This window comes from Diabrotica virgifera, chromosome 4, assembly GCF_917563875.1.
Source record: "Diabrotica virgifera virgifera chromosome 4, PGI_DIABVI_V3a".
Lineage (NCBI taxonomy): Eukaryota > Metazoa > Arthropoda > Insecta > Coleoptera > Chrysomelidae > Diabrotica > Diabrotica virgifera.
This window is the reverse complement of record NC_065446.1, coordinates 178932376-178948282: the sequence shown is the minus strand read 5'-3', so window position 1 is coordinate 178948282 and position 15907 is coordinate 178932376. Positions and strand designations below refer to the sequence as shown.

The 15907-nt window shown below is 34.0% G+C and overlaps 1 protein-coding gene across 1 annotated transcript in view; it reads left to right on the top strand.

Annotated features, from left to right (window-relative positions):
* The window catches only part of LOC114333468 (N-acylneuraminate-9-phosphatase), a 137768-nt gene that overhangs the window by 56396 nt on the left and 65465 nt on the right, over nt 1-15907 (top strand). Inside the window, exon 2 of the mRNA XM_028283349.2 lies at nt 15202-15376. Coding sequence (XP_028139150.1) covers nt 15202-15376 — 175 coding nt within the window. The remainder of the gene's footprint in view (nt 1-15201; nt 15377-15907) is intronic.

Below are 15907 nucleotides of genomic sequence, written 5' to 3'. Positions count from 1 at the left end.
AGAGGACCCAATACTGAACCTTGTGGTACCCCACATACAATATTTTTGAGACTAGAGTCTGTATCATTTGCTCTAACCAGTTGTTTCCTATTATCCAAGTAAGATTGAAACCTGTTCAAAGAAATACCTCGAATTCCGTAGAAATCTAGTTTTTTTTTTATCAAAATGTCGTGATTTACACAATCAAATGCTTTGGCATAATCAACAAAAACAGTGGTAGTGTGCAGATTATTGTTTAATGCTTGATAAACCTCATGTAGTACAGAAAACATGGCATCGGTGGTACATTTATTATTTAAATGTTTATACAATGTTTAATTTAAAGCAATTTAATAACAAATACATAACAATTAAATAAAACAATAAAGTAATTAAAAAACAAATTTAAACTAATTGTTTTAAATTTAATAGCATAAAAAATTTCATTGCAAAACGAATAATGTTTAAATTGTTTTTATTTATTTATTTTTTTTTTGGTAGTCAGTGTTATCACCTCTAGTCCTTATGCAAGCTTCAGTTTGCGTGAGCACGGTCCTAATCAAATTATCAAAATTTTGTTGTAGTAGGTTGCTACATTCTTCAAGAGCAGCTTGTACTAGCTGTGCGGTGTTTTGTGGATTATCCCGGCAAGCTCTAATTTTTCTTTTAAGCATATTCCACAATATATTCTATGGGGTTAAGCTCGGGTGCGCAAGCAGGCCACTCCAAACAAGGGATAACTTCTGCTTCAATGATGTCTCTAGTCACTCTAATGGTATGTGCAGGTCCATTATCATGCATGGAAATTAAATATTTTCCTGTTGCACCTCTCCAGAGCCTAACTGATTCTGACGTTTTTTGAAAATAGCACATTTTGTCTTGTCAATTCCCAATGTTCCAGTTTTAGTGGTGCAGACATCAATTTAGGCGATCAATCTTGTGCTGCCTGGATAACTCGGGAACCCATAACTGTCTCCTGCTGTCTATTTCTTGGTATGAACTCTTCTTCTTATCGTTTCAACTGAAACAGTTACACCTGTAGCTTCCAAAAGCTGCCTTTGGAGCTGTAGATAAGAAATGGTTGGGTGTCTTCCAGCTGATTGGACAATTAAACGATCGTGGCGAGCTGTTTTTACCTTTTGGCGACTTTCCCTTGCTTTATTTTTGAGCTTTCCTAGGCCGTGTTACCTAGCTAGCATAGCTTTTGGACAGAACGCCCTGTTTCGCCTAGCTCTGCAGCTATATCCCTCTGACAACATGACTTGCTCGACAAGACCAATAATCTTCCCCCGTTGTAAGTTCTATAACCCCGCATGAGGCATATTTTCGTTTTTGGACGCAAAAGTTAGTTTATTTATTTTCGTTCAATTTGCAACTCAAGCAAATAACCTATCACAAGTAGCAATTTTACGACCTGCAACCAATTTTGTCCTAATGGGACGTTAAATTTAAGGACAAAATTGGTTCACAATAAGCCTTAACCAAGGACAACGTCTGTTTTTCCTATGGACCAACGTTGCTGCTAATAAGTAAAATATAATCTGATGACCAACCGACATCGGGAATAACGACGTCAATTATTAGGATAAGGTTTGACGTTAAGCTGACGTCGGTCTTAACCTATCTGTAGTATAAGTGCAATTAAGTGGCATACATCAACGACTACTTAACGTCGGGAATTACAACGTATTTTTTAGGAGAGACGCCAACGTTCAGAGGACGTTGGTGTTTTATCAAGTATGGTAGACGTATTTTTCGGGAAGACGACAACGACAATCCAACGTTGAGAATACCAACGTTAATTATTAGGTTAAGGTTTAACGTTAAGCTGACGTCGGGTATAACCTCTATACTACAATGTAATTTACTGGAAGACATTTAACGACTGCTCAACGTCGGGGATTACAGAGTATTTATTAGTATCGAACCCAACGTTCAGGAGACGTCGGGTGTTTTCTTAGTAGGTATATGGTAGATTGCTGCGTGTACTTGCGGGAAGGTGAGAACGACAATACAACGTAGGTAATAACAACGTAGTACTTAAGTTGTATACGTTAACCTGACGTCAAAGTTTTTTTTTATAAGATACCTGTAATTTACTAAAAAACGTCGACGACTATCCAACGTCGTAAAGTAAATTTTCGACAATTGGTTGTTTAGTTTCCAACTACAAAACGACGTAAAAATTTGCTGATTAGGGCCTATCTGACTTGACTAATCTTGACTTATATGACTATAATATGACAGATATTACATTGCATAACATAACCTTACTTTTTTACACTTGGTTTTTCTAGTTTTTCTATAAACAGTATATTAACAATAACAATTTATTGAATGAAAAACTTATATAGTTAAAAAAATATATAGTTGTTCTTTGAGAAAAACAATGTCTCAAAATGAAGGGGAAATGCATAAAAAAAGAAATCAAAAGCTTTTAGACATTCAACGTCTTTTTACAGACAAAAAGCTAAACTTTTGAAAACGGCACATACAGAACCTGAAGAGCTACTGGAAAACTGGAAAATTAGTTTATTTTTGTTTATAAAAATCACAAAAGAAAATGCAAGTCACCCGTCACTTGTCAAATGTCAATCTCAAATCGTCCACCAGATTAAGGCGTGTTCACGACGACGACCGGTCGTCGGGAGTCTGTCGTCAAGACCAGGTTGTTTGCGCTTACTTTAGGACGTATTAGGTATACCAATAGGTAAATTCGAGGTGTGCAAGGTAAAAATAGGTTATACTAAAGGTCGGCAGGGGGTGTCCTTGTCCAAATCAGTTAAAATGTAGTGCCATGGTTCAGCCATTTTTTGAAACATAATGTTTGGCAATTTTTTTGCTAAATTTTAATGAATATTTGATTTTAATTAACGAATTTTGTTTATATATAAATCAAGGATAATTTTGTATGGGTCTAGACATAATAATATGTTTTTTTAATTACGATGGTTATTTCTATTTTTACCGTTTTGTTCGATTTAACCTGTAAATTTCTGAGGCGCTTTCAGTTTTTAGCAACTTTTATACCTATTTTAACAGTACACTTCCTTGCTTTTGCAAATTTTTGACCGCATTATGTAATGAGACAGAAGATTAATAAAATAATTATACAAGTCACTTAGGTTATATTCTGAATAGAGTAGGAACCTACTTAAATAAGTATCAACAGGCTGTCATGCATCTTAGTTTCTGATGATTTAATATCCTCCAAGATTATTAACCTATTTGGTAAAAATGAAGTGTGTCGGCCGTACTTCTGTGGTAGAGAATTTTATACTATTACTTTACAAGACCAAAGTCCTAAACACTAACGTAATTTGACGATAAAATATCTCGAGCTGAGAAGTCGAGAGGGGGACGTCGAGGCAAATAGCGGTTGCCCACTTAGGTGCAAATAGCGGTTTTCTGACCGTCGTCGCAACGTCGCGTGTTAACGTTGGGGCATTTAATCCAACGTTAAGACGTCGTAATATTACGTCCAATTGCTTCTTGGGATACCGTACCGAACTATCTGATTGTCTTATATCGTTTTGTTTATTTTCAATAAAAACCTTTATTCTTCTCAACAATAACAAGTTTTTTCAAAAGAAATAAATATTGCTTTGAAATACATGATGATTCCATATAAGTTTGGTTGTGTGTATACATAGAACTAGGGTCTAGTTGTCTATTTTCAGAAAGTTTGTGTATATATGAGTATATATTTTTTTTAAAAATTTTAGTTCATATATACATAAGTCGTAATTTAGTCAGAACTCACAAGATTTTTTTTAGATCACCTAGGAGTAGTTCATTCACTAAAGTGCCTATATTGCTACAAAGTAAACTTTTTTAAGTAATACGTAAGAATAAGAAGATTTGTTAGATGTAGATATGCATTAGATACGCATTCTAAATTAGAGCAATTTTAATAAAGTAAATACAGGTACGAAAGATAAATGACCAGACAGAAATCATTAAAATAATATTTTTGATTCCAACATACAAATACAAATATGACCGTTGAATCGATTTTACTTATCAACAACATTAAAATCATTTTCAAACATAATACCTACATAACGAGCGATCCACAATTTTTGGGATCAAAGCTATCCGTGCAAAAAAACACGTATGTCTTGTTTTAATATGAAAGGCCGCCGGAGTGTGACGTCACGGCTAACTGCGGCTATATTCAGTGTTGTTATGACGACTTTTCCAAACAAAGAATACAGATTGAAAACACATTGAAAAGATAAGTATCCAATCTCAAGACCTTTTAATTCGTATAAATCTAAAATTTTGCTTCCTCTGCTACTTTTTATGTTCAATTATAGTGTTTTTTAAGTTGACGTTCGTACACTGACAAGTATCTGTCAAAGTTGACATAAACTAGAAACTATATCTGAATTTATATTAGACATGCACTGTATAGCTATCTTTGTCGTTCAGAGCCACCTATGGTGACAATAATTTTGGATCACACGTTATAATCTAAAACAAATACTGACCTATTACCCAATATAATATGTCTTGTATGAGATATAATACAGATATACTACGTGTTTAAATATCGTTTTTTCTTTTAAATAAATTACACAGAAGAAAATAATTTGGTGGACACACAATGTGTATTTGTCCCTCTAATTCCTCGTGATTAGTTTCTGCAAATATATTTCTATAGCATAGATTTCCTCTTGGACTTGGAAGATAGTAGGTCAGTGATATGGGAGAGCGAGCTCTCTCCCATATCACGTTTAGGTCTGGATCCCGCGTATGAAGGGCTTTAGGGTGTCTAGTCGAACAAACTTTGATATATGGGAACACTGGAACAGGGGCAGTTTTAATTGTGGAACAGGTTAAAAATTTGGAACGGTCAGACCACGAAAACGGCACATGTATTTTGTCCGACAGAACAGACTTAAACTCTTCGAACAGAGATTAAACTCTCATGCAAAAATCAGACTGCTATTTATCACCAAATGGGCGTTTTAATGAGTGGAACTTGTAGAATATGTCAAATGACAGGAACTATGACAGGTGATAAATAGCAGTCTGATTTTTGCATGAGAGTTTAATCTCTGTTCGGAGAGTTTAAGTCTGTTCTGTCGGACAAAATAAATGTGCCATTTTCGTGGTCTGACCGTTCCAAATTTTTAACCTGTTCTACAATTAAAACTGCCCCTGTTACAGTGTTCCCATATATCAAGCTTTATCCGACTAGACACCCTTAAGCTATTAACAAATTTTCAGCTTGCTATTAATCAACTTTTTTTTCATACGCGGGATCCAGACCTATTTAGTAGGTAGAGTGATTCACTAACGCTCAGACTTGATTTCTCTCACTATCCTCGTACCCTATCTCCAACTCCTTCATCTATTTTAGACCCGGCCCGGCTGTATACCAGCATTGCTCTGTGATTATGAGATTAATTTTATTCGACTCCCATTCGTCTCCTCCTAGAAAGAGGACTGTACACAACTTTTTTAAATTACATTTAGGTTACATTGCGTCTGATCCATTTCCACCTCTGGGTGATTTTTAATTATTATCTCTCCAGATTTGATTACTTTATCATTTTGGCCTGCTTCATAACTTCTTCTTCGCCTTCTGTATGCTCCTACTTAGTATGACCGAGTAGAAACTAAGGATAAGGATACCCTGGATATGAGACTACATACAGTAGCCTTCACTCGGCACGCGTGGCTCTGTCGAAAGTCATCATTCATCATTGTCTGCAACAATGTAGAAATGTCTACGAAAGCAAACAACCATGTTAGCTGCAATCTACGCATAAACTTTACTCACAAACAAACTCGATAATACTGATGAAATTTATTTTAAAATACTATTCCCTATATAAGTTTTCGTCAGTAGGCCCAGATCAGATACCCACAGAGCTAATTAAATGCATTGACGAAGAAACACTGCATGTACTTTTAGATCCGTTCAACAAGGTATATACAACAAGAGTAGTACCCCAGGATCGGTTGCTGTCCACTACTACAGTCAGTACATGGTACATGCGACAGAATGCTTCCATAGTACAGAACAATTTCCTTAATAAGCCACATACTTAAGATATTCCTCAAAATAATACATGGAAGACTATACAAAAAAATAGAAGAAGATATAACACCCAGTGATGATTCAGAGGAGGACTAGGAACGAGAGAGGCTCTGTTCGCTTTTAACGTTCTAGTTCAAAGACGACTAGATATGAACCAGGATATCTATGTTTGCTTTATAGATTCTCTGGCTTTTGATAGAGTACGACATCAGAAATTCGTAGAACTTTTAAAAGAAAAGAATGTGGACAGTCGAGATATACGGGTTATTGTCAATCTGTACTGAAATTAAAAATCAAAGGTTAGAATCGAAAATGTCGAAACAGAAACTATAGAAATGACAGGGTTATGACAGGGTTTCGTGTTGTCTCCATTATTATTTTGTGGAGAAATATATATTTTTATGTAGTATATATTTTTATATATTCACATTCACTTTGCGAGTGTTTGCCAATAATTTTCCCCATATATATTTATATTTATACTCGCTTACTCAACATCACTTATTTCTAACAGAGTCTTCTAACAATATGACCAAAAATGGTAACATTGCTCCTGTAGTTATCCTTTCCTAAGTTAACATACTCCTTTTCTAGCTTGGTTACACTATACTGAAGATTGGGCCAATAAGTCCGAAATACGTATATACAGTTGCCCTCCAACATTCCATATATTTCCTTTTATGGAATATATATTTTTATGTAGTACAGTGGCGTAGCGTGAGTGTCGGCTGCCCGGGGCGGAAGACAATTTTGCCGCCCTCTTATTTAGGTACTTTAATTTAGTGTGTAGTAATACATTACATACATTAATTATAGAGAACTTTTTGGCGAGAACAGTCTACTTTATACATCTACTTTTTTTAAGAGCAAATATCTTTTATTGCACCGTCAATGTCTATCCTATCATACATCTCTTGCTCAATAGACAAAATGGCCAAATTAGTTAGTCTTAGGCCCGGTACTTTATGTCTCGATTAACAGCCGGTTAGTTAACCGGGGTTTAATCGGGACCTCTTTAGGGTCTCTTGCGTTGTAATAAATGCAATTACAAATATTATTACAATTATAAATAAGTATAATAATAATTATAATTGCATTTAATACAACGCAAGAGACCCTAAAGAGGTCCCGATTAAACCGACATAAAGTACCGGGCCTTAGAGTACTCATTGTTGATCTTAAATAATTTTTAATCAATTTCAATTTTGAAAAACTTCTCTCACAGCCACAGGGCATTGCTTATAGAAACTAAGAGAAATATTCGGAACATGATTAAAATATTTTGCAGAGTATCTTCCAGTTTGGATTTAACAATAAATTTAAATAATTCAAGTGAGTCTGCATTAATCAATTTATTTTCGTTAGCATCTCTAGTTCCGTCATCAAAAATATGCTTTCCTGTTATGTGCCTCCTAGGTTTTATGGAAATTCCAAGTTCTTCACACATATTTGTTGCATAACCTACAGCGCCATTTGCCCATTCCCCTCTTTTCTCTGTCAATATCATCTGCAAAGCATTTACTTTCTGAGCGCACAATCTTATGTCAAGTCCCCTTGTTTGTAAATATTTTTGTTCATCATTCACTTCATGTAGAACTTGTTGCCAAAGGCCCAAAAAACAAAGAAAGGATAATGATACTGCATCGAAATTAGTAAAGCACCTGCATATGTCCTAGTGTTGAAGCTTTCACGTGTCTCTGTAAGTTTCTTTAAAGTGACGAGAATGTCTTTGTAATGACGCCATGTCACAAATACCAGACGCTATCGACTTCTTCATCGTAAAAGGTATTAACCCAAACTACCTAAAAATTGAAAGCAGCTATGATCTTTCATCAGATCATTCTCCTATAATATTGACGTTACATGCAAAAGTAATAAGAAAATACCAAGAACCTCAATTATGCAACCTAAAGACCTACTGGGAGCTATTCCGACAAAAACTTGATGAGAACATTGAACTAAACGTTCCACTCAAGACACCACAGAACATTGATGAAGCCGTCGCAAATCTAACAAAAGGAATTCAAACAGCAGCCTGGCACGCAACTCCCAATGTTGCCGATAATAAATCCAAAGGTGATAATCCAATTATTGTAAAAGGAAAAATCATAGAGAAACGAAGACTTCGTAAAAAGTGGCAAAACAATAGAACTGAAATCAATAAAAGGAATTATAACAGAGCAGCATCTGAATTAAAAAGACTACTACACACAATAAGGAATCAGAACGTACAAGAGTACCTCGAAAAACTAACACCTACGGAAGCAACAGATTATTCTCTATGGCGTGCTACACGAAAAATGAAAAGACCAATACAACAAATACCTCCGCTTAGAGACTCTGCGGGAACATGGGCCAGAAGTAATAATGAAAAAGCAAAGGCCTTTGCTGAACACCTAAGCAACGTCTTTAAACCTTACAACATGGACCAAAACGACGAAGATAATAATGAAATCTTAAATTTTCTTGATATACCTTTTCAAATAGATCTCCCAATAAAAAAATTTAAACCTAAAGAAATCCGAATGGTAATTATGGATGAAATCAATCCAAAAAAGGCTCCTGGATATGACCTCGTCACTGGAAAAATCCTGCAAAACGTAACTAAGAAAACAATCATGGCAATAACACATATATTTAATGCAATACTTACGTATGCACATTTTTCCAATCAGTGGAAAGTAGCAGAGATCATAATGTTACAAAAACCAGGAAAATACCCCAAAGAACTGAACTCATATAGACCCGTTAGTCTCTTACCTATATTATCTAAGCTATTTGAAAAAATGTTTCTACGTCGATTAGAACCAATAATAGAAGAAACAAGATTAATTCCAAAACACCAATTTGGTTTTCGTAGCAAACATGGAACAATAGAGCAAACACATCGTATAGTCAAACAAATCAGCAATGATCTAGAAAACAAGAGGTACTGTAGTGCAGCTTTTCTAGATATCAGCCAAGCATTCGACAAAGTGTGGCATACAGGACTCCTCCATAAGCTGAAGAAAAATCTTCCGTATCAATATTATTTAATTATAAAATCGTATCTGACAGATCGCTTTTCATTAGTAAAACAACAAGATGCTCGCTCAGAACTATTTAAAATAAAATCCGGCGTCCCACAAGGTAGTGGACTTGGTCCCTTACTATATCTGTTATTTACTGCTGACCTACCTACAACTAGATTGACAACAGTCGCAACATTCGCGGATGACACAGGTATTATCGCATCTCACACAGACCCCCAAAAAGCTTCGCATAACTTACAAGCCCACTTAAATAAAATAGAAAAATGGTTAAAAAATGGAAACTAAGAGCTAATGAAACAAAATCGACCCACATGACATTTACCATGCGAAGAGAGAGCTGTCCACCAGTATACATAAACAACAAACAATTATTACAAGTAGGTACAACCAAATACCTGGGCATACATCTAGATAAAAGACTAACATGGAGAAAACACATATTCACCAAAAGAAAGCAACTTGGACTCAAACTTCAACAAATGTACTGGATTCTGGGTAGACATTCAAGACTGTCAATTGAAAATAAATTAGTGGTATACAACGTCATACTTAAACCCATATGGACCTATGGCATACAGCTATGGGGCTCAGCCAGCAACTCTAACTTGGAAATTATACGTTTTCAAAATAAGGCATTAAGAACCATAGTAAACGCTCCATGGTACGTCCCCAACGCAATAATAGAGAGAGACCTGAAAGTTCCCAGCATCAAAGAAGAAATCAGCAAATACAGTGAAAAGCATGAAGAAAGACTTAGTGCGCATCCAAATGATTTCGCGAGTGAATTATTAAACACGGAGGGTGAAGTTCGCAGATTTAAGCGTTATAAACCAACTGACTTACCAAATAGATTTTAGATAAATTAGAACTATTTTAAGTTTTACTTTATTTTACTAGTAGTACTATCTATACATTTGTTGATAATTTAGAAAGGAAAGTTTTCATTGGAATTCTTACCTACATGTCATAGCCTAAGAAAGTCATAACTTTAACTGATTGTTCCTAACGGAACAGATTGTTAAATAAATTGGAGTAATAAAAAAAATGTCACATTATGTACTCCACCGCGTGTCTTGAACCCTTTTTAAGCTTTTGTCACTGAATAACGTATAGGCCGGTGTAGGATAGTAAAATAATTGCCGATGTATGTAATAGAAGTCATTCTCGCTGATTGTTAGTCATAAACGGGAAATTCCCACAAGTCAGTATAGACATAGACGTTGTTGTCAGTCGCTACAAACTATCATTCAAAGAAAAGGAATACCCCGAATTCGTCATAAAATAAGTAATGAAAAATTCCGTACTCCTTTCAATCGGTCTGAATTTGTAGTTGCGATAAAAATATAAAATTGTTCAAATATTTACAAAATATTTTTATTATTTATTGTTACATTTTGCCGCCCCCGAAAGAGTTCCGCCCTGGGCGGGCCGCCTCCCACTACGCTACGCCACTGTGTAGTAGGTATATATTTTTATATATTCACATTCACTTTGCGAGTTTTTGCCAATAATTTTCTTATCTATTGTTATGATCTGCTTTCTATTACTTTTATATTAATTATTATTTACTTGATCAATTATTTAATTAACGCAAATCATACATAAAAATTAAGAAAGAATCTCAGGGTGCCTTTTTATAATATAAAAAAATGTCTAAATTATCTTATGTTATACTTATCTTCTCTCGTGGTTTCAGTATCTCTTAGTTGATCCTTATCGGGGTAAAATAGGAAAAGGAAATAAATAGAAAAATCATAAATAAAAACATACAATTACCTTTATTATCAAAAGCAATGTTCTGTAAATTTATCAATTAAATTCTGTGGGCATAACTGTCCAAAAGAAACTTTTACCATATAAAGTAATCTAATTCAAACAAATATTTATCGCTTTGTTCTTGATAACATTAATAAACCCAGCTAAACAAACAAATTTGGTATTCGCAAAATTACTTATACTTCCTATTAAATTTTTGAAATGTTGTAATCTTAAATTCATATGCTTTTACGTAAAAAAAATTAACTTCTGATTATAAAAAAAAATCTATCACATAGGTTATTGACTGACCTTTTTGATTCACACACAATGATGTCTCCTCTTGACCCAAACAGCTCCTCCTTGTTGATTATGTTAGGCTACCAATCAAAGCCCTCTCCGTTCTCAGCAAACAATCCAGCAGGATACCAGCAACTATTTCTCCAAAACACAAGCCAGGCCTCTTTTTGCCAGTACTCGTTCAATAAACTCCAAATCTCTCTCCTCTCTTTCTGTCAACAATAATCTCCTGAGACCCAAGTATCTTTTTTACTTGGTGTCACAAATAATTTTAATAACGATAATTCTTGTAACTTACTCTCTTGGACTTTACAGAATCAAAGAGGTATTTCTTCTCGATTTGATTTGTCTCTCGTTCCACTTTTCAGCTACTCTCACTTATCAAACACACCACTAGTACTTGCTTCGGAACTACTCACGAAAAATTTTTGACTGCTCCTCTCGGCTGCCGGTAACACAATAATCCCTCTTTCCAAAACTATCTGAAAATTCAACCTTCTCTCCTTCCCATTCCAAATTGCCAAACCAAGCAGAGACATTTCTTCTTCCCCCTTCTTTTTTTCATTCGAAACACCCACTCATACTTTCAAAAATATTCCTACCATCATACTAATTACTTTCGGGAAATTCTACAAAATTTACTCGGGGTTAAACAAAAAGTTTAAAATTCCAAACTTTCTTTACCTTAATTTTCTAAGAACTAATTACCTATGGCTTCTATATTTCCCGTAATAAACAATCGGTTTAAAATACTAATCCTAAATAACTTTCACTTCACTTTTATTTACAAAAATGTTTTTAATATTCTTCATGGAAAAATTCATTAAGGAGAAACCACTTTGCGTTGAAAGCTAACTTCTAATAAATATTTACAAATCAATATACAGGGTGTATCAAATTTATGTGCCCGCGTTATATTAAGAATTAAAATTTTTATTCTATCTTTGATTGATAAATTGAAACACAATACTATATATAATTACAATGACCAAGGTAGATAAATCAGGACCCGCATTGAAATTACAAGACAAGCATTTATAAAAATGAAATAAATGTTTGTATATCGAGACCTTCCTCTGGACCTGAGGATAAAAGCCTTAAGATGCTACGTGTTCTAGACTTTGTTGTATGGAATGGAAAGCTGGACCCTAAAAGTTGATAACATAAAGAAGTTGGAAGCATTTGAGATGTGCAGCTATAAAAGGATTTTTAAAATACAATGGATCCAACGAGTTACAAATGCAGAAGTGTTAAGAAGGCTGCAAAAGGATTGCGAGGTGATAAAGAATATCAAAACAAGAAAGCTAGAATATTTAGGCCACATTACCAGAGGTGCGAAATATGAGATATTAAGGCTCATATTGCAAGGTAAAATTAAAAGTAAAAGATCCATAGGAAGACGAAGAATTTCCTGGCTGAGAAATCTAAGCGAGTGGTATACTTGCGGCTTTTAAGAGCAGCCGCCAATAAGGTACGGATAGCTGTGATGATAGCCAACCTCCGATAGGAAAAGGAACTACAAGAAGACGAAAATACAAGTTTTAGGAAACATGGGGCGGTTCAAAATATCTGACAATTTTTAAGGCAGGCGGTTTACAACGTCTTCTTCTTCTTCTTCCTTCTTGTATGTAGGCTTTAAAGAGTGTTTCTTCTTCAATATTAGCCTCCTAAATTTAAATTATCGCACCATCTTTTTCCTGGTCTGCCAATACTTCTTTGTCCATTTGGTGACTTATCTCGTGCTATTCGTACTCTCCGGTTTACAACGTTTTTGCAATAATTATAACAATGTTTACTATAATAGTATTAAAGTAGTATTAAATATAATAGTATAAAATATAACAGTATTAAAAATCAGAAATATTTTTTTAAATTTAATGTATTGATGAGTTCAATACTTTTATATTTTGTTTTTAACCCCTCTGTGGCGCAGTGGTAAGAGCGCCTACCTAAACGAAAGGTCGGGAGTTCGAATCCTACCAGGGGCAGAAATTTTTCATTTATTATAAATTAATAAATGAAAAATAGTTTCCGTCCTTGTGGGATCGGTACTCACCGGAGGGACCGCAGACGTTCGGAAACAATTAGCGTCTCTTTGCAAAGACAATGACGTCGACTTTGCAAAGTAACAAGACACTTACTCAACACACACACACTACACATTACTCCCCTGACTTAGTAATAAGTTATACAATTACGTGGCTAAAGGTTCTAGTTCTAAACCAAAGCCAGAATCAGAGAAAAAAAAAATATTTTGTTTTTCTTATACGTTTATTACGTTTATTTTTCGATATTATCTTGTTTAGTCCAGAAATCCACTGCGCATCCGCTAGGAAAAATATTCCGATTCGGATTTTTTGCACAATCTTACTCAAAAAGGACCCCTTTCAACAAATTTGCATGTTGCGAGGACCAAAAGTGATTCAAAAATTTTTTGAACGTTTTTTTTTTTGTTTTTTTCCTAAAATTATTTTTTTTACATAGAACAAAGTTTTTTTAGGTTTTTTGTATCATTCCAAACAGAAAAGGTCTTTAGTGACTTTTTTCTAAAGTTGATAGTTTTTGACATATAAGCGATTAAAAATTGAAAAATTGCGAAATCGGCCATTTTTAACCTCAAAAACTATGTGAAAAACTGAAAATTTGAATGTTTCCAAGGTAGGTAGATATTCTTTAAACATCGATTGATGAAATCCCGAAGAGTTTTTTGCAATATAATATTCAAAACTCCTTTGTTTTTTAATTGCTAATCAAGCGTGCGCGACACTATTTTCCACTGTTGCATGTGTATACAGTATGGTGCAAATGAAAGGAATAAATTCGTTATTTCGCAAACCGGCGACTTTAAGAAAAAATCCCGAAACAGGTCGATTTTTATTTTTAAGTTATGATATTGTGGCATATATGGTATACTAGTTACGTCATCTATCTGGGCGTGATGACGTAATCGATGATTTTTTAAATGAGAATAAGGGTCGTGTGCTAGCTTATTTTAAGGTTCTTCAATTCTCTATTTAGTAATATAAACATTTACATAAATATTTATACAGGGTGTCCAAAAAAGGTTTTAATTAAATTATTTGAAAAAAAAAGAAGAATGTATGTAATTTAGTTAATTCAAAATACATTTTACTGTTACCCGAAAACTAAAAAATGTTTATTTCACAAATAAACATTGCTTTTTGATTGCTTCCATCCATTGTCTTCACTGCAGCATCCATTTGACTTGCATATTGTAGAAGCCTTGGAGGTTGTCACCAGGAAATGGGCCAATAAAGTTTTTCAATTAAAAATCTTTTAAAAATATTTAATTTACAAATATTTTTATTAGGTTGAAAAACTTAGTCTTTTATTTAGCAGATGCCGCTAGGCACCTACTACCATCTCGTCAGTTGCGGTGGGAGATGGATATGTCGAAAATTTTTACCTGGGCCAGAGAAAAGCAGCCTATGCAGTCTCTGATGAACCTCTAACAAGAGGTGAAATCGTCGATAAGAGTGCTGGCTGCACTCTCTGATCTGAGTAAAAATTAAGACAGTTTTGGTTTCGCATCGCAACTGAATGAATAAAAATGGTATACATTTTTATTTTTATATTAGTATTACTCCTATAGAGTAACTAGGTCCATTTTCCGTTGGAACTTTACCACGCTGCAGACGGGGGTTGTGAATTGCATAGTGTAGAATTCCTTCCCTTTAGTCTTCACTGCAGCATCCATTTGGCTTGCATATTGTAGAAGCCTTGGAGGTTGTCACCAGGAAATGGGCCAATAAAGTTTTTCAATTAAAAATTTTTTAAAAATATTTAATTTACAAATATTTTTATTAGGTTGAAAAACTTAGTCTTTTTTTTTCAAAAAAAAAAACGTTTAAAAAATTTTTGACCCACTTTTGGTCCTGGCAAAATGCAAATTTGTTAAAAGGGGTCCTTTTTGAGTAAGATTGTGCAAAAAATCCGAATCGGAATATTTTTCCTAGCGGATGCTAGGAAAAGTGGCTTTCTGAGTTACATTTCTATACTGATATTGATGTGAAATATTCGGTGTCAGTTTTAATTTTGTTATAAAAGAAATTTTTTTTTCAGATAAAGGAAATTCTAATCAAGCAGTATTCTGTATCCCTAGAAAAATCAATTAAAATTTGCAAGAGATATTTAAAAATGTTCAGACAGTGTCCAGAGAACACAGCAATGGATCTTCACGAATGGAGAATATTGTTATGGAAAGATGCACTTGGTGACAACTATATACATCTATCAAGTACGTATTCTTTTTCTCATGATCATCTTTCAGTGCGTCACAGTTTTTCGATTTCTTTCTAACGCATTAAATTGTATGTGACAGAAAAAAAGGCACGTCGGTGATTATATTTCGTCGGTGACATTTTTATAACATTTATTCTAGTTATTCTAGTTGTCGATAGATGGCGCCATAATAAAAAAATATTTTTTTTTAATTAGATAATAATATTACAAATATAATCTGTATAATTTATAAGACTATACAAATCAAAGAAAATACCATTTTATAAATGCAAGAAACACATTTGATCTTCTTTTATTCCAAATTAAAAATAAAATGTGACAACTGTCAGATTTAACTAAAATGTCATGTTAGAATAAATGTCATAAATGTGTATTATCACGGACTTACCCTTTTTCCTATCATTTGTTACGCACTGAAAAATGATCATGAAAAGGACAATAAAAATATTTATAATACCAAATATTTTGTGCATTTGTGCAAACGTGAAAATTTTGTCTCGAATAGTAACTTTTCATAGTAATTTTT